The sequence below is a fragment of the Nothobranchius furzeri genome, chromosome 8 (assembly GCF_043380555.1).
Source record: "Nothobranchius furzeri strain GRZ-AD chromosome 8, NfurGRZ-RIMD1, whole genome shotgun sequence".
Classification (NCBI taxonomy): Eukaryota; Metazoa; Chordata; class Actinopteri; order Cyprinodontiformes; family Nothobranchiidae; genus Nothobranchius; species Nothobranchius furzeri.
The window spans coordinates 80,254,974-80,274,839 of record NC_091748.1 but is presented as its reverse complement, the minus strand read 5'-3'; the positions used below and the strand labels follow the sequence as shown (position 1 = coordinate 80,274,839).

The window sequence follows — 19,866 nt, the reverse complement described above, 5'->3', positions numbered from 1 at the left end:
ACAGGACCACGTTTCAGGTGTTATACAGGACCGTTTCAGGTGTTATATGTTACACAGGACCACGTTTCAGGTGTTATATGTTATACAGGACCACGTTTCAGGTGTTATACATGACCGTTTCAGGTGTTATACAGGACCGTTTCAGGTGTTATATGTTACACAGGACCACGTTTCAGGTGTTATTCAGGACCGTTTCAGGTGTTATATGTTACACAGGACCACGTTTCAGGTGTTATATGTTACACAGGACCACGTTTCAGGTGTTATACAGGACCGTTTCAGGTGTTATATGTTACACAGGACCACGTTTCAGGTGTTATACAGGACCGTTTCAGGTGTTATATGTTACACAGGACCACGTTTCAGGTGTTATACAGGACCGTTTCAGGTGTTATATGTTACACAGGACCACGTTTCAGGTGTTATACAGGACCATTTCAGGTGTTATATGTTATACAGGACCACGTTTCAGGTGTTATACAGGACCGTTTCAGGTGTTATATGTTACACAGGACCACGTTTCAGGTGTTATACAGGACCATTTCAGGTGTTATATGTTATACAGGACCACATTTCATATGTTATACAGGACCATTTCAGGTGTTATATGTTATACAGGACCACGTTTCAGGTGTTATACAGGACCATTTCAGGTGTTATATGTTACACAGGACCACGTTTCAGGTGTTATACAGGACCATTTCAGGTGTTATATGTTACACAGGACCACGTTTCAGGTGTTATACAGGACCATTTCAGGTGTTATATGTTACACAGGACCACGTTTCAGGTGTTATACAGGACCGTTTCAGGTGTTATACAGGACCGTTTCAGGTGTTATATGTTACACAGGACCACGTTTCAGGTGTTATACAGGACCGTTTCAGGTGTTATATGTTACACAGGACCACGTTTCAGGTGTTATACAGGACCACGTTTCAGGTGTTATACAGGACCGTTTCAGGTGTTATATGTTACACAGGACCACGTTTCAGGTGTTATACAGGACCGTTTCAGGTGTTATATGTTACACAGGACCACGTTTCAGGTGTTATACAGGACCACGTTTCAGGTGTTATACAGGACCGTTTCAGGTGTTATATGTTACACAGGACCACGTTTCAGGTGTTATATGTTATACAGGACCACGTTTCAGGTGTTATACAGGACCATTTCAGGTGTTATATGTGACACAGGACAACGTTTCAGGTGTTATACAGGACCATTTCAGGTGTTATATGTTACACAGGACCACGTTTCAGGTGTTATACAGGACCGTTTCAGGTGTTATATGTTACACAGGACCACGTTTCAGGTGTTATACAGGACCGTTTCAGGTGTTATATGTTACACAGGACCACGTTTCAGGTGTTATACAGGACCGTTTCAGGTGTTATATGTTACACAGGACCACGTTTCAGGTGTTATACAGGACCACGTTTCAGGTGTTATACAGGACCGTTTCAGGTGTTATATGTTACACAGGACCACGTTTCAGGTGTTATACAGGACCGTTTCAGGTGTTATATGTTACACAGGACCACGTTTCAGGTGTTATACAGGACCACGTTTCAGGTGTTATACAGGACCGTTTCAGGTGTTATATGTTACACAGGACCACGTTTCAGGTGTTATATGTTATACAGGACCACGTTTCAGGTGTTATACAGGACCATTTCAGGTGTTATATGTTACACAGGACAACGTTTCAGGTGTTATACAGGACCATTTCAGGTGTTATATGTTACACAGGACCACGTTTCAGGTGTTATACAGGACCGTTTCAGGTGTTATATGTTACACAGGACCACATTTCAGGTGTTATACAGGACCGTTTCAGGTGTTATATGTTACACAGGACCACGTTTCAGGTGTTATACAGGACCGTTTCAGGTGTTATATGTTACACAGGACCATGTTTCAGGTGTTATACAGGACCACGTTTCAGGTGTTATACAGGACCGTTTCAGGTGTTATATGTTACACAGGACCACGTTTCAGGTGTTATACAGGACCACGTTTCAGGTGTTATACAGGACCGTTTCAGGTGTTATGTGTTACACAGGACCACGTTTCAGGTGTTATATGTTATACAGGACCACGTTTCAGGTGTTATACAGGACCGTTTCAGGTGTTATACAGGACCGTTTCAGGTGTTATATGTTACACAGGACCACGTTTCAGGTGTTATACAGGACCGTTTCAGGTGTTATATGTTATACAGGACCACGTTTCATATGTTATACAGGACCGTTTCAGGTGTTATACAGGACCGTTTCAGGTGTTATACAGGACCGTTTCAGGTGTTATACAGGACCGTTTCAGGTGTTATACAGGACCGTTTCAACCGTTTCAGGTGTTATACAGGACCGTTTCAGGTGTTATACAGGACCGTTTCAGGTGTTATATGTTATACAGGACCACATTTCATATGTTATACAGGACCGTTTCAGGTGTTATACAGGACCGTTTCAGGTGTTATACAGGACCGTTTCAGGTGTTATACAGGACCGTTTCAGGTGTTATACAGGACCGTTTCAGGTGTTATACAGGACCGTTTCAGGTGTTATATGTTATACAGGACCACATTTCATATGTTATACAGGACCGTTTCAGGTGTTATACAGGACCGTTTCAGGTGTTATACAGGACCGTTTCAGGTGTTATATGTTACACAGGACCACATTTCAGGTGTTATACAGGACCATTTCAGGTGTTATACAGGACCGTTTCAGGTGTTATACAGGACCGTTTCAGGTGTTATACAGGACCGTTTCAGGTGTTATACAGGACCGTTTCAGGTGTTATACAGGACCGTTTCAGGTGTTATACAGGACAAAACCAGCACAGAACAAACGTACAAAAGATCCCGTTTGATCAGAACTGCTGCATGAACTCCCATGATGCTCAGCACCTGGAACATGGAGTCTGCTAAACTCAACATCTAATTTAATCACAAGTATTTGGTTCCAGTTATGAGAGGTTTCTGGGTCAGAACCAGTGTTGGGCGGTTCTGACTCCACCCAAACAACAGCCAGTATTAACCCCTCCCCATATGTCCCCCCCAGTGTCCCTGGCAGAGCGCCAGCAGGTTCTTGGAGCTCTGGAGCGCCTGCAGGCCAAGCTGGTTCAGAAGGAGGACTGGACCCACAGCGACACTCTGGAGAACCTGAAGCAGACCCTCCAGAACCCGCTCTTCAACCACATCCTGACCCTGCAGCACTCCATCAAGCAGCTTCAGGACCAGGTGGGACAACACGGCCAGATCAGAACCACCAGAGTCCTTTCAGAACCAGGCTCATCTCTGATGGTTCTGATCTGGTTCTGGCCATTCTACAGTTAAAGTACAAACTGCATTCAGACCCTTGTGGTTCTGAGTGGAGTTGTTTGGACTCGACTCATTGGGTTTGCATAAGGAGCTTCGTGTCGGTGAGCTTTTACCCGGCCGTCTTAACCAGAACCAAACCAGAATGTTAGAAGCCCGGTTTGTCTGTGATCATACTTTGAATATTTCTTTACTTCCTGTCCAGGTTTCAAACCCGCAGAGTGGGTCCAGGTTCTGGTTCCTGTCGTCCTGCTGCTCGGTTGATCTGTACTTGTTTATTTTGGGCTGTCCTTGATGTTCCTTGTGTCTGTTCAGGCCCATGGGTCCTTTTGGCTCTGGCCTGAACAGGGTGATGATGTCACTCCTGAGGGCCGCTGCAGTCGGCCAATCAGACGTCAGCTTGGATGCTGAGTGTTTGAGAGCAATGCAGAACAGATGAGCACGACTTCATCCTCAGAAAGGTTTATAAACAGAGTTTATATGGAAGCTGATGCTGATATGTCTGTGCTGCTTCCAGGACTGAGCCAGGTGTAGCCCCGCCCACACCATGCACGGTGACCCCTCCCCCCCCAGCCATCAGCATTCAGCTGCAGCCCGCGCTGATGTCAACTCTCTACAATAAACAACCTGCAGCCAAATTAAGATAATGGGCCGAACCTCTAGCTTCATATTCTAAGTGCTGCGAAGGTCAGGCGGAGTCTGGATGCAGCGGGACGTTTCTCCGTCATTATTTACCCCCCAGATCTATCAGGCTTTAATATCTGGTGTGGTGGTTTGAGTAACGGCCTTGTCGAGGCGTATTGATGAAATGGGCCGGGATCCTGCTCCGTCAGCTCGGCCCAGATCAGCGGCAGACTGATAAGTTTCCACAATGTGAGTGTAAAGGTCATTAATACATTACCTGTTCAGAGGGAGTGAGCCTGCAGAGGAACCTATCGATTTTCCTCCCGCCTCTCCCTCTCTGCATCTTTACTTCATGTCTTTTTTACCGTCCTTGTGCCCCCCCACCCCCCACCCCCACTCTTGCTGCCGGCCGGCCGGCCTTTGTAACGTTTTGAAGGCGGTTGTGTTTAATAAATAGTCAATAGATTATAAAGGAACCCAATAAAATGTCATTTCCATAAGAATGTGGATTATCAGGATTATTCAGCCTTTAATATTCGATGATGAAACTCGGTACTCTGGTTAATCAGGGAAACAACACGATAATAATCCGACACAGAGACTATATTTCTACGACTAATGATCATACAGGATGAGTGACTGTAAATGATTTATGTTTCTGCATTTAGCAGACGCTTTTGTCCAAAGCGACGTTCAAGTGATTTAACTGAGACCATGAATAAACTGATGAAACATGATGTTAAAGTCCCATCAGTGTGTGACGTGTGTTCTCCACATCTGACCCATCCCCTGGGCAGCGGTGAGCTGCAGACACGGCCGCACTCAGGAGCCGTTTGGTGGTTTTACCCCCAATCCAACCCGTAATGCTGAGGGTCCAGCAGGGAGGTGCTGGGTCCCGTTTTAAAGTCTTTGCTCTGACCCGACGGGGAATCGAACCCTGATCTCCCAGTCTCAGGGCGGACACTCTACCACTAGGCCCTGTTATATATCTGGCAGCCATGAGGGTTGTTTAATGAGGTATCTATCTAATCGTAACATCCAACGCCGGTGCAGAGCCTCCGTACCAGTGTAGTGGGAGTTCTCCGTAGATCCTGCCGGCATCAACGTCTGCTCAACACGGAGGGCAAGTTGTTAGGCTTCTAGGAGTTCACAGGTCGTAGGCCCCTCGAATCCGTACGGCTGGTCAGTAAGATACTCCCCTGGGTGACTGCTGGAAGCTGGTGGAGTCGTTGCTCGTCGGATTAATTGTTCTGCAGATTAAAACAAATAAGGGTTGTTTGATCTTGAAAAAGGATGGTTCTTACACCGCTACCATATTGCGTTGAAAAATGGTCAATGGTCAATGGCCTGTATTTATATAGCACCTTCTAGAGTCCTGGAACCCCCCAAGGCGCTTTACAACACAATCAGTCATTCGCCCATTCACACACACATTCACACGCTGGTGGTGATGAGCTACGATGTAGCCACAGCTGCCCTGGGGTGCACTGACAGAGGCGAGGCTGCCGAGCGCAGGTGCCACCGGTCCCTCCGAACACCACCAGCAGGCAACGTGGGTTAAGTGTCTTGCCCAAGGACACAGCGACAGACTGAGCGGGGCTCGAACTTGCAACCTTCCGATTACGGGGCGAGCTCTTAACTCCTGCGCCACCGTCTGATCCCCTAATGACAGATTTATTTAGCAAGAGTTAGCTTGAAACTAGAAAGTGTGATAGGCATTACCAAGAGTCCTCAGATCATTATGAAATCATCAAGTAGGTTCATTTGTTGTATTTAAGATCTGTAACAATGCATTTCAAGTATACACACTTGTTGAGTCGTTCATTACTGTAAAGTAATCAAGACATTTTAAAGTGACAATGTGTAGTTTTTATCACTAATTTCTGGAAATCTCCATCAAATTTTTGTTGAAAATGAATGAAATGATGCCCAGTTGTTGAAAAATATTGGTGGCTTTGTAGCATCTAACCATAAAAATCAGGTGTAAAATACATAGAGCAGGTATAGGCGACACAATATTAGACGCCATGTTTCCTTCTACGGGAGCCCATGAGGACAAAATGCATTTAATGATTTGTATAAATCGGTTACAAAACTTTCGTCATTCTCCTCGGATTTAATGAGACTTGACCGTTAGACTGCAGTCACTTTGAAAAACATTGGATATGTATCGGAATCAGTACCACGCATTCAAGTGACACGAATCAGATTTGAGAAAACCGGATCTGTGCGTTCAGACAGGAATCAGATATGGGTTGCATGTGGGAAAGAAATGTGATTTGATGCGCTTTTGCCTGCAGTGTGAATGTAGACTTAGACTCCTGATCCAGTCTGGTTTAGACTCTTGATCCAGCTGGGTTAAGACTCCTGATCCAGTCCGGTTTAGACTCTTGATCCAGCTGGGTTAAGACTCCTGATCCAGTCTGGTTTAGACTCTTGATCCAGCTGGGTTAAGACTCTTGATCCAGTCCGGTTTAGACTCTTGATCCAGTCCGGTTTAGACTCTTGATCCAGTCCGGTTTAGACTCCTGATCCAGTCCGGTTTAGACTCCTGATCCAGTCCGGTTTAGACTCCTGATCCAGTCCGGTTTAGACTCCTGATCCAGTCTGGTTTAGACTCTTGATCCAGCTGGGTTAAGACTCTTGATCCAGTCCGGTTTAGACTCCTGATCCAGTCGGGTTTAGCCTCCTGATCCAGTCGGGTTTAGCCTCCTGATCCAGTCGGGTTTAGACTCCTGATCCAGTCGGGTTTAGCCTCCTGATCCAGTCGGGTTTAGCCTCCTGATCCAGTCCGGTTTAGATGAGCAAGAAGTATTTGCTGTCAAGGAACAGATACTGAAACTTATCAGATTCCAGAAGAACCCAGTCCAGTTCTACGGAAGACTCGGTTCTTCGTGATGAAGCAGTGAGAACAGTTCTCTGGCCCTCTGGTTCTTTTAAGTGAGTTATGAAGATATAAGAAGGATCTTTTTGATTTTAAAGATTTATTTTCAAAAGCTGAACGTGTCAAACATTATATAACGGTTTTGGAAAGACGTTTATTTTAAAGTTACCTCCACAATGGAAATATTCTTCTGTTCCTGAAAGCTGATAAAGTGAATCTTCAAACTAGCTGGTTTGGAAGGCAAACATGGTAAACGAGCTGTATTTTATAGCACTTTTTTAGGGTTCTGCAACACCCCAAGGTGCTGCACAATGCAGTCAGTCATTCACACACTGGTGATAATGAGCTACAACGTAGCCACAGCTGTCAGAACAGAAAACCTGCAAAGCCCGTTATTAGTGGAGACTTTAAGACAAATGTGAATGAACCGCTATATGATATTTTTTATTGTTTACATCCCCACCTTATATTTATAGCTATACGATGTTAGAATGTTGTTACAAGGCTACAGATGTGTTCAAGCTTACTGGACCTATAAACGATACCCCCCACCCCTCCTAGCTTAGCAACATGCCTGCAGACCGCTCCGGTGACTTCAGCTTCTCCAGACGAGGTCAGCTGAACATGAGCACTATGGATCCAGCCAGCCAACTGACTCCGCCCACCCTGTCCACGTCGTCCCACCTGACCAATGGCTCAGCGCTGCTTTTCCATCAGACGCCACCCTCATCCGAGCACCTGCAGAGCTGGATCCTTGCTGCAGCAAAGGTAAGGAGTCAAACTGGGCCCTCGTTTATAAAACGTGCCGGTGCACACAACCAGATCTGAAAACTGTTTGTCATTTTCATGCAAACTTTGGGATTTATAAAAAACTCAATTGATGGGTAAAAAGTGGAAACTGTAAGCAAACTGGAGCATATTTTGGAGATGAGAACACTGGCAGGGCAGCCGGAGAAATGTTTATATTGCAAAACAAACCCTACTGAAAAGGTTTAGAAAGAAGCATTGAATAAAAGGTACTGATTCACAGGCAGTCAGATAAGTGACCAAACAAGCACCAGCAACAAGAACAACGCCGGTCTTCCACAAGGCTGGTTTTACTGAACACGTGTTTAACTTCATAACATGAAAAAAGGTTAATAATATAACTTAGATCATTAAATCTAAAGGAATCCACCCCACTACAAAAACGACGGCATCTAGTATTTTGTACGACCACCGGGATTTTCAAGGACCGCACCAAGTCTTCTAGACACGGGATGAACATGTTGCAACGTCTGTCTTTTCCATTCTTCAAGAAGAACCTCGTTTAGAGCCTGGATGCAGGATGGAGAGTGATGCTCTACTTGCTGCTTCAGAACTCCTCACAGGTGTTGGTTTGGCTTCAGGGATGAATCAGGGTGAACCCTCATCCATCCATTTTCATCCGCTTATCCAGAGTCGGGTCGCGGGGGTAGCAGCCTGAGGCGAGAGGCCCAGACTTCCTCTCCCCAGCCACTTGGGCCAGCTCCTCCGGGGGAATCCCAAGGGGTTCCCTAGCCAGCTGAGAGACATAGTCCCTCCAGCGTGTCCTGGGTCTACTTTTAGGTCTCCTCCCGGTTGGACTTGCCTGGAAAACCTCACCATGGAGGTGTCTAGGAGGCATCCTGACCAGATGCCCGAGCCACCTCGACTATCACTTTTCGATGTGGAGGAGCAGTGGGTCTACTCTGAGCAGTGGCGGATCTAGGATTTTTCTGAGGGTGGGGCCATCAGGGGGCCACAATATTCATAGAGGGGCCAAGTACAGTCCAACATACTTGCACACTATTCCCAGTTTTGTATGGTAGATGCAGTTTACCACCCCACCATGTTGAACAACATTAATGCAATTGTACATCAATTTTTACTGTACATTGACAAAATACAGCCACACTCAGCATTTGAGAAATTTTAACATTCAATTTATTTTGCAAAGCCACAAAAATCAGGTTAAGAGATGTTTGTGTGTGGAAAAAACACCAGAAGAATATCTTGGTAGGTCAAAGGAGGAAAGTGAACAGGCCTAGTCTTAAAAGTAGACAAGGTGTCTGCCTCACGGACTAAAGCTGGGAGCTGGTTCCACAGGAGAGGAGCCTGATAACTAAAAGATCTGCCTCCCATCCTAAGTTTAGATATTCTAGGAACCACCAGTAGACCTGCAGTCTGAGAGCGAAGTGCTCGGTTAGGAACGTATGGAACAATCAGATCACTGATGTATGATGGAGCTTGATTATTAAGAGCTTTATATGTGAGAAGAAGGATCTTAAAATCTATTCTGAATTTGTCAAACAGAAGAGGGATGATCTCTCTTTTTAACTCCCACATTAATGATCCTAACTGTAGCACAGCAGTAGAGTTCATGTCTATTAGGGAGTCTTAACTTATAGCAGCACGTTTCAGGCCCCACACACTAAACGAGACGCACTCTAGGTCTTGTTTTCTCCTTGGGGTTAAAAGTCAATCACTCACATGTTGAAGTCCATGTGAGTGACCACAGCTGCATTTTCTTTAATGTCCTAATGTTTATCCTGTCCCTCACAACCTAAAATCAAAGAGACGTATCAATAATCAGTCAGCAGTGGATGGATTTTCTAGCTTATTGGACTGCAGCTCAGTTCAGGGTGATGATCCAAGCTTGTTCATCCAGTCATTGGATAGGCTATGCTGTAGTATCTTAGATAAAGTAACTCCCATTAAGCAGATCGTTTTATCTAACAGGAGGACAAGTCCTTGGATTAATCAGAACATTTAGAGTCTCAGAAGGACATGCAGCAGAGCCGAGAGACGCTGGAAGTCGACTAGATTAGAAAGTCACTGGCTGCACTTTAAAAGTCCTGCTTGCCACCATAAACCAGATAGTTTCTCCTCACGCTCCTCTTATGCCAGTTTACTCCAGGTCTGACTGTAACAACTGTCTAGCATTCTTTGAGAATAAAATCAGAAATATCACCCTCATCTACTTCTTTACCCCCACCCCCATCTAACCCCCTCCCTCCCAACCATGGTCTGTCTTTACTCCTGTAGATTTCCAGGACATGTGCCTCATTCAGAAACATATGAAACCAACCTCATGACCTGCTGATTTCATTCCTACTACCTTGTTCATCAGGATGTTTGACCAAACTGACCCATACTTTGTAGATTTTATTCATTTAACTCAACAATCTACAAGCCTATGCTGTCGAGAGCCCACCTGGAGCCTCCATGCTCCATGCTTTTGTAAACTCTAGGCTTGATTACTGCAACTCTGTATGCAGGACTGGGTCAGTCATAACAGCGCCGCCTACAGGTTGTGCAGAACAGCGCAGCCAGGTTTCTGACTGGGACCAGGAAACGGGACCACATCAGTCCTGTTCTGGCCTCCCTGCACTGGCTTCCCAACTGTTATCGTTCTCGCTTTAAACTCCTGGTCTTTAAACATCTTCGGCACATTCTTGCTGTGTTGCTTTTCTAACTGCACTGTTGGTTCTTTTTTAAAACAGAAAAAGTTTCTAATTATTTTGCTGACAGTTTCGTTTGCGGCTGCAAACATCCTCAGAGCTGACGCTGATGGTGGCATCACTTGGTCTTAATTTCCAATTTCTTCCAGGGTGGTGTCCGTCCCCCAAATCTGGCTCTGGACCTTCTGTTTTCAAACATGAGGTTATTGAACCTACCCTTAAAAAAACAAGTTTGGACTCATCTCAGCCTAAAAACCACAGACCCATCTCTAAATGACCCTTTATCTCTAAGATATTGGAAAAGGTTGTGGCGGATCAGCTGATGACTTTTCTGGAACTACACAACAGTTCTGATCAATTCCAGTCTGGTTTTGGTAAAAAGCGTTCAGCAGAAACAGCTTAGCTTAAAGTTTCCAGTGACATCATGACGGCTGCAAACAACGGGGAGCTCACAGTGTTAGTATTGTTAGCTCCTTCTGCAGCTTCTGACTCTGTTGATCACAGCACCTTAATAACAGACTTGGTGACTCGGTGGGGATCTCTGGAACTGGTCTAGACTGGTTTAGATCGTACCTTTCTAACAGAAGTTACAGTGTCTGTAGAAACCACATCATGTCAGATTCTACCCATCTGTTCTGTGGGGTACCCCAAGGCTCTGTTTTGGGTCCACTGTTGTTTCTGCTGTACATACACCCTCTTGGACAGATACTTGATTCTTTTCATAATGTCTCTTATCACCTATATGCAGATGATATTCAGCTGTACTGCTCCTTTAAGGATTCTGAGTTCTACAAACTGTCTGAATTACTAGAGTGTCTATCAGCGATCACCAGCTGGCTAGAAGATAACTTCCTTCAGTTAAACCCTGAAAAGACTGAATATCTGATCATTGCCCCTGAGAGCACGGTTCCCCTGATTACTGTATTGACCCAAATTTATGACGAGTTTTTTTTCATTGAAAATAATTTTAAAACGTGGGGTCATGTTATAATCAGGGTCTAAGCATTCACACATACTGATATTTGTCTGGGGTCATTACGCGCCCTTGACAGCAGAGGGTGCCAGGCTTTATGTTCTCAACAAGAGAAAAAAAATAGAGATGAGGCCCGAAGTAGAGTGGACTGAGAGTGGGGCAAGTTAACTAACCACTAAGGCAGAGTTATGATGGTAATTTTAAGATGATGGTGGACAATTCAGCAGAGGCACCAAACATTGCATGCATGGATGCATTGACAGTGACAATGACATTCACTGGGAGGTACTGGCAGGTGTAGCGATCTGATGATACACCAGGACCGCAACCGCATGAGAGTGAGTACAGCGAGGCAGAGGTCATATGTGAGTAAAAACATCTTTTGACTTTTTTAAAGACTTGGTCATTTATCCTCTGCCGTCAAGACGAACTTGAGGAATTTGGGTGTTTTTGACCAATCAATGTCTCTTGTAGGACACTCAGAAACGTTGGTCCAAAACTGTTTTTATCATTTAAGAAACATCTCCAGACTGAGAAGGTTGGTGTCCAAACATGAACCTGAAATGGTTCTCCATGCCTTCATCTCCTCCCGTCTAGATGACTGTAACACACTCTTCACATGTTATAAACTAAAAGCCCTTGACCGCCTTCAGTTGGTCCAGAACTCTGCAGCGAGGCTCCTAACTGGAGCAAACGGAAGAGCACACATCACTCCTGTTCTGGTGTCTCTGCACTGGTTACCCGTTAACTTTAGAGTTCAGTTAGAGTCCTGACTAGAACCTTCAGGGCTCTACATGATCAAGCTCCTCCCTATATTACTGACCTGTTAAAGCCTTACGCTCCGACCCGAGCCCTCAGGTCCAACCACCAGAACCTTCTAGAAGTTCCAGATACAAAAGCGGAGGTGATCGCTCCTTCCAGACTCTGGAATGATCTTCCTTTATCCGTACGCAGCGCTGACGGTCTGAACACTTTTAGTTAAAGCTGTTTTTAACTAAACCTTTTATTTTCTTATTTTTAACTCAAACTTGTAATCATCTTTCATTTGTTTAACTTCATTTATTTACTGATGTTAATCTCTTTTTGTTTTGAGATCATTGTGTTTTAATGACTCTGGATAAACAGAAGAAATTGGATGGATAGATATGTTTTATTGTGTTCTCACCTGTGTGAATCACTGTGATTCTGTGTCTGTGATGAGTGGTATGTAAATAAAATGTACCTGCTTACTTACCTTTTGTGTCGGCAGGGCCGTCAGACCCAGCTGATTAGACTGACCCGACCCGTTTCTGGTGGACTGGGCTTCAGCGTGGTGGGTCTGAGCCCACCAGGAAAAAGCAGTCAGGGCGTGTTTGTCAAGCATATCCAGCCTGGAGGAGTTGCACACAGGTGAGCCCACACACCTATAAATCAATTCAGAGCTGAAAGTAGAGTCCATGTGACCCAGTTAGAGGTAGAATCTGACTTGTTTATGCATTTTCATCTGCTTATCTGGGCCTGGACTTCCCAGCACCGCCACCGGCTCCACTAGTGGGATCCCAGGGCACTTTCAGGCCGACGTGGCAGCATGTCCTGGGTCGACCTTGGAGGCTCCAGCTGGGAGAGCGATGCTGTCTGGGGCTTTTAGCCCCGGTAGGGTCTCTCGTGGAAAATTGTTCTTAGGTGAAGGGTCAGATAAAGAGAAGTTTAGAAGACTTTTCATGAGTTTAGCATCAGAAAACTAGAGTAGCCAGTCTGGAGGTTACCAAGTTCCCACCTGGAGCCATGCCTCGGGGTGGGGCACACAAGAATAATAACAATAAGATACTTTACTTGTCGGGAAATTGCATTATTGTAACAGCTCAAGGACGGAGGAAAGCAGTAGCACAAAACACATCACAGGAGAGTATAATGTGTGTGGCAGGGCCCAGCCAGAATCACATACATAGGCCCCCCCTCCTGCAGACCGCCGCCTGCAGCAGGAACATGAAGGCTCTAGTGGGAGTTGGGTAGCAGACCAGAACGAAGGCCTTTGTGGTCTAATCCCGTTAATCTAGTCAGTATTCAGAAAAAGTTCAAGATGAGTTTGATATAAAAGGGATGATTTCAAAAGTTAATTAAAATAGAGTTCGTCATCTAAATAACCTGAAGAATCAGTAGACACGGATCCTTTCAGAAGAACTGTTACTGAAACCTGTTGGAGAACGTTGGACCATTGGAGACGGATCATTGGGGAAAAACTGTTTAATATGTGCAGTCATGTGACCCGTTGTCCTTTGCATCTGGACATGTTGAGTAAATCTGTCAGTGGCCGTTTGGGATCTGTGGTACCACCTGAAGAGGTTTGATCAGAACCACTGCAGGCTGAAACAGTCAGAGGTGAAGTGATTCAGCAACCAGAGCAGGAAACAACTAAGAAAAGAGAAAGATCTTTTATATAAGCTCCTCTCAAGATGAAAATCACGAGGTGCTTCATAAAACAAAAAATTTATAATAAAAATTTATTTTAAAAAATTGTTTAAAATATGGTTAAAGTGTGAAATAATTAAATAAAAAGTTCTAATAAAATATGTAAAAAAGGGGAAAGAGAAAATGAAAAGGAAAGAGGGAATTCAGTGGGGAGAGCAGAACAAGGAGAGGGTCATGGAGGTCCCACCAAAGCCTGAACAGGTGAGTTTAAAGGAGACCTCTGAGTCCACTGGTCTCAGGCTCAGGGGGAGAGAGCTCCAGAGTCTGGGGGCCACAGCAGCAGATGATCTGTCACCTTTGACCTTTAGCCTGGTGCTGCACAACCAGTAGGCTTTGGTCACTGGACCTCAGGGACCTGCTGGGGGTGTAGGGACTAAGAAGATCACCAATGTAAGATGGTGCTTGTCCATGTAAGGCCCTATAGACCAGAACCAGGATCTTGAAATGAACCCTGAAGGTGACTGGCAGCCAGTGAAGCTGGAGGAGAAGCGGGGTGATGTGGGTGTGTTTGGAGGACTTGGTCAGAAGCCGAGCACAGGCGTTCTGAACCACCTGTAGACGGTTCAGGGAGGTTCTGCTCAGACACGTGAAAAGAGAGTTACAGTAGTCTAAGCGTGAGGAGATGAAGGTGTGGAGAACTGTCTCAAGTTCAGAGCGGGACAGGATGGGACTCAGCTTAGCAACGTTGGACGTGGACAAGCACTCAGTTTTTATGCATTGCCCTTCTACATCATGGATAGGAGATCTCAAGGACTTGGGTTGGAGAGCAAGATTCTAGAAGCTAGTCAATATCTGCTCATCAGAGGTTTACTGTAGAACAGAACCAATGGTTTGCTTTTTTCATATTGTGTCTGGTAACTTGGCTACGGTAATTTTATCTAAATTAACTAAAACGCGACATATCACTGACCTTCCTGTCAAATATTGATGAGTTTCTTGTCTCTGACGGCATCTCACTGCAGAGATGGATGTCTGAGAGAGAGGGACCAGATTCTGGTGATCAATGGAATTCCTCTGGAGTCGGGGATCAGTCAGCACCAGGCGCTCAGCCTCCTCCAGCAGCCCAGTGAATCCGTGGAGCTAGTGGTGGCCCGGGACCCACCTTCAGAACCCTCATCACCACAGGCCACACCCATAAACATGGTAAGACTCCTCTGTGGGAGGACGCACTTCGCAAAGTAAACATTACAATTGAGCGTACTTGTCAGCACTGTTGGGCATCTTATATTTTAAACGTAATTGGTTATAGTTACAAGTTAGTTTTTCCAAAAGCTATTTGAGTTAGTAACTCAATTACCACATTGTAAGAGTAATTAGTTACCTAGCAATGTAATTGTCACGTTATTTTTAGTGTTCTGTAACAAATTTACAATCTTTAACGTTGGTTGGAGGTCTTGCTGCGAGCGCAGGTGTCGCAGGCCGCCGTAAACACTCCTGACGTCTCTGGCCATGGATGGCCACCAGAGGGCGTGTCGGAGAAACTGCAGGGTACGGGCGCCTCCGGGGTGTCCGGAGAGCTTTGAGGACTGGCCCCAGGCAAGGGCATCCTTCCGGCACTGAGCGGGCATGTAGAGACGATGAGGAGGGGTCTTGGAAGGTGCCGGGTCGTGGGCGAGAGCCTGGCGGATGGTGGTAACAGTCTGCAGCTTTGCAGCTCTCACCCTTGACCTCAAATCATAAATATAATAAAATGTGGACTAAAACGTGAATTTTAGCATGTAGACTGTTGCTGGGGGGCATGAGGCTACAATGGGGGGGTGGTCCTTTCTCATCTGCAGGCATTTCAAGGTTAAACTTCATCCTGTTGGAGAACTTTAAACCCTTTTTACAGTACTTGACTGTTGTGTACACTTCTGCATCAAATAAAGACCTTATTAGATTTGTTATTAGTTTAGTAGTCGGTGCCTCCTTTATGGGCAGCGATTTAATAACGGTGTTGATGCACCAGAGTCCAGAATAATCAGGTCGTGTGACTGAAGAGGACTGGACGGTCCTGCTGAAGTTCTTCTCTGGTGGTTTAGCTCCTCTGTGTTGTTGTTCCTCCCAGTTCCCGGGCGTTTTAGGGTCCTATAAATCCCCTCCTGACTTCTGCAGCTCGTCTCCTAATTGCTGCTCTGATAATATTCACAAAATAGACAGAAGCTGTAAAATCATCTCCGAGCTTCTGATTTACTGGTGCCTTTATGGCTCATTTTTACAGTTTCCTGTTGGCGTCAGAAGGTTCCAGCAGAACGAAACTGGTGGGCTGTGACGGCCGATCAGGCGCCCCTGAAGCCACCCAGCTGAACAGCAGCTATAAAAGCAGAGGGGGAGTTGGTTTTATGGCCACGCCTCCATTAAATGTGACCTCAATCCAAACGGGACATGAATAAAACAAAAGCAGGAGGGACGGGGGGCCATCGTAATGACCCAACAACAGAAGCCAGCCGAATCATTAGAGCTGGGCAGAACTGCTCAGATGATTAACTGCATTCTTCTTTCAGACACCAACTCGTTCTTCTCTATCAACTCTTTCTCTTGGAGGTTTGAATATCAGAGTTCTGCTGTTTGTCTTCCCTGTTCTGGTCCTGGCCCAAAACTCCCACTGCAAACCAATCAGACCTTAATCAGGTCCATCAGAACCGCTAATAGTCTCGGGTCCTCAGAGAACACGTCGTCTTTCCTATAGGCTGGTTCTGACTTGCTGGTTTCAGGTGTCTCCTCTTCATGTTCAGATTTCAGGAGTCTGGATTTCCTGAGTTTAGACTTGGGTACAGGTGGACCTGTGGAGGTGGTCCTGAAGGTCTCAGCCTGTCCACTTCTGTTTCCTCTGCAGGACCAGTGGGGTCATGTGGAGGAGATCGAGCTGGTCAATGATGGGTCCGGTCTGGGCTTTGGCATCGTGGGCGGGAAGACGAGTGGAGTGGTGGTGCGGACAGTGATCCAGAACAGCGTGGCGGACCGGGTGAGTCAGAACCAGCTGATGTGTCCAACAGGTTTTATTTGGACCAGGAGAACTCGGGTGGAATTCAAATTTGAGCCACAGCTGACCCGAGAAAGAGGCGGGGCTTAAATGGTTGACTCTGTTAAAGGATAACTAGCACACGTCTGGAGTCTGATTACTGTAAGCGTAGGTCAAAGTCCATATTACACTAAAATATCAGCAGTGGTTCCAGAGTTCACCAGAACCACAACCTGATCAGTACTGGACCCGCGAGAAGGTTGAAGATTTTAGGGTCAATGAAACACCGACGATTTTATTTTATAGACAACATGGCCGCTCTAGTGTGTTCATCTGTGGGCTGCGTTTGATACCACTGACCATGACACGTTGTTGTCCAGTTTGGAGTTACCAAGGATTTTATCAACAACCCAGTGCCTGCAACCAGAGAAAAGTAAACGAATGACAGACAAGTATCCAGATTACAATGAGGAGGCAGAAGCTACAAGGCTACTGCCCCGTGTGTGTGTGTGTGTGTGTGTGTGTGTGTGTGTGTGTGTGTGTGTGTGTGTGTGTGTGTGTGTGTGTGTGTGTGTGTGTGTGTGTGGGTGGGTGTGTGTGTGTGTGTGTGTGTGTGTGTGTGTGTGTGTGTGGGTGGGTGGGTGGGTGGGTGGGTGTGTGTGTGTGTGTGTGTGTGTGGGTGTGTGTGTGTGGGTGGGTGGGTGGGTGGGTGTGTGTGTGTGTGTGTGTGTGTGTGTGTGTGTGAATAAATGAGCATGCATTTAGGCATAGAGACATACCTATTACATTCAGGTGATTGGATCAATGATCAAGAAATAATAATCATAACATCTCCATAACATATTCCCCCTGTTTATGGGATATTTACACAACATGCATGAAATTTTATCCACTTTCATAACTTGTCACCATTTTCTATGAAAGCTTCATTAATCACGACCTAAGGAATGGGGAAAGGGTAAAAACAGGAAAGGTGATCATCTCAGTGGTCATGAGGGCCAATAGGGTACAAATCAAGCAACTCAAGACAAAAACGATGAGCATCAAACAAGATAAAGAATGATAATAAACGCTAGGATGACATATGAAAGGTTCAGAATCAACACGACGAGGTGGGAACACAGCGTGAGGCGCTGCATTCGTTTGTCCATTACGGATCGTAATCTCAATCCTGATAACTTCGTCCAAAGAGTCATTCCATACAAGTGTAGTACATAAACCAGCAAAATAATAAGAACAAATAAAATAATAAGCATGGTAAGGCAAACACAACTGACAATAATATCTTACAGCAGTTCACAGAGATGGAGAACAGAATCAGCTAAATCAACACAATTATAACCTTAAGAAAAGCCATTTCATGCATAACGTAACGTCACGAAATGGCCTGATTTTGAGATCCCACAGGTCAAATGCACAGCCAGGTCAACCTACCCTGGCTATGACACGTCACGTATTTTCCCCTCACAGGTGACTCGAAGTCTGCACGTAGCCCCTTTAATCAGAGCCTACTTCCTCACACCAGCTGGACTGCAGCCCTGACAGAGATAACAATAAAATAAACAATAACAGTCTGTCCTCCAAGGTCCATCACAGAGGAACTCTTTAAAATAAACTCCTTTATTCCCAGAAAGAAGAAGAAAAGAAGATTTTATAATTAAAAATAATCATTGAATGAACTTTTTTATTGCTAATTATAAATAATGAAATGTTTCATTAATCTGTGCTCAGTGATTGTTTTAGTATGTTTACTTGACGAGGTCATAACATTTGCACTCACATGTAAAGTTAAGTTAACGCATGACACATACGTTAACCTTTGGCCTAGATTCAGAGTCTCCATCACAGAGGGTGTGTCCCTAAGATGCTTGGTAATATCTCTCAGACTTGTCAGCCCCTGATTGGCTGGCCAAACCATAATATCAGTTCTTTAAAACTAGATGGCTTTGGGTAATAAGTCAGTTCTAGAGCGAGCTTCAGACCGGCCATCTTTAGCACCTCTTTCACCAGAAGGATTTTGACACGTTGTGAAAACCTTGAACCTTTTTCGCACCTGCGAAGCTGAACAGCAAGATAGTTTCCTGCAGAACAAAGCTGACGCAAACTCCTTCAGAGTTATTTTTATGACGCTTGGTTTCATCTATCGTTGTGACCCGGGAGACATCCCAGGACTGATTTGGGCGCATCAAGGTTTTTCTACGAGTCAGGTGCAGTGGGGTCGTCAGCCCCGGGACATCTCGGATCCAACGGGGGTCTTCCAGAACGGGTGAGGTAGACACAGCGAGATAGCGTCTACATGTGGTTTTGATAATAACATCTTTATAGTTTATTTGCAAACCAAATTGTCTCCATCCAGAACTCAGCTTCTCATGATGGCACAGGAGTTAAGCGCTCACCCCGTAATCGGAAGGTTGCAGGTTCGAGTCCCGCTCTGTCTGTCACTGTCATTGTGTCCTTGGGCAAGACACTTAACCCACGTTGCCTGCTGGTGGTGGTCGGAGGGACCGGTGGCGCCAGTGCTCGGCAGCCTCGCCTCTGTCAGTGCGCCCCAGGGCAGCTGTGGCTACATCGTAGCTCATCCCCACCAGTGTGTGAATGTGTGTGTGAATGGGTGAATGACTGATTGTGTTGTAAAGCGCCTTGGGGGGTTCCAGGACTCTAGAAGTCGCTATATCAAATATAGGCCATTTACATGATTCTGACTCTGAATACATTATGTTCACACATAGGTTCCAAACACCATCTTAGTTCGCATCCACTAAAAGTAAATTATAGTTGAAACATTTGTCAAGTCTTAAGTGTTTGTAAAATAAATTCTTACTTTGTTTATGAACCTGACTCTTTATTGAATCAAAGCAAAGTGCGTACGATCCCTTAATTCAATTCAATTCAAAAATACTTTATTAATCCCAGAGGGAAACTGATTGCTGTAGTAGCTCAGGATAATAATTATAATCAGGTCATCAAAGAGGTGTTGTATATTACAATGGCTGTTGGCAGGAAGGATCTCCAGTAGCGGTCAGTGTTGCAGCCAAACTGAAGAAGCCTCTGACTGAAGACACTCTTCCGTTGTCGGACAGTCTTGTGAAGAGAATGCTCAGGGTTGTCCATCATGTTCTTGATTCTCTGGAGAATCCTTCTTTGCATGAGCTCCTCCAGCGGTTCCACAGTCGTCCCCAGAACAGAACCAGCCTTTTTTATTAGGCTGTT

At 45.3% G+C, this 19,866-nt stretch overlaps 1 protein-coding gene across 1 annotated transcript in view; it reads left to right on the top strand.

Moving 5' to 3' along the window:
* The window catches only part of patj (PATJ crumbs cell polarity complex component), a 186,977-nt gene that overhangs the window by 7,700 nt on the left and 159,411 nt on the right, over window positions 1–19,866 (top strand). Inside the window, exons 3-7 of the mRNA XM_070554394.1 lie at window positions 3,069–3,247; window positions 7,395–7,601; window positions 12,517–12,656; window positions 14,678–14,858; window positions 16,531–16,659. Of these exons, the coding sequence (XP_070410495.1) occupies window positions 3,069–3,247; window positions 7,395–7,601; window positions 12,517–12,656; window positions 14,678–14,858; window positions 16,531–16,659 (836 nt within the window). The remainder of the gene's footprint in view (window positions 1–3,068; window positions 3,248–7,394; window positions 7,602–12,516; window positions 12,657–14,677; window positions 14,859–16,530; window positions 16,660–19,866) is intronic.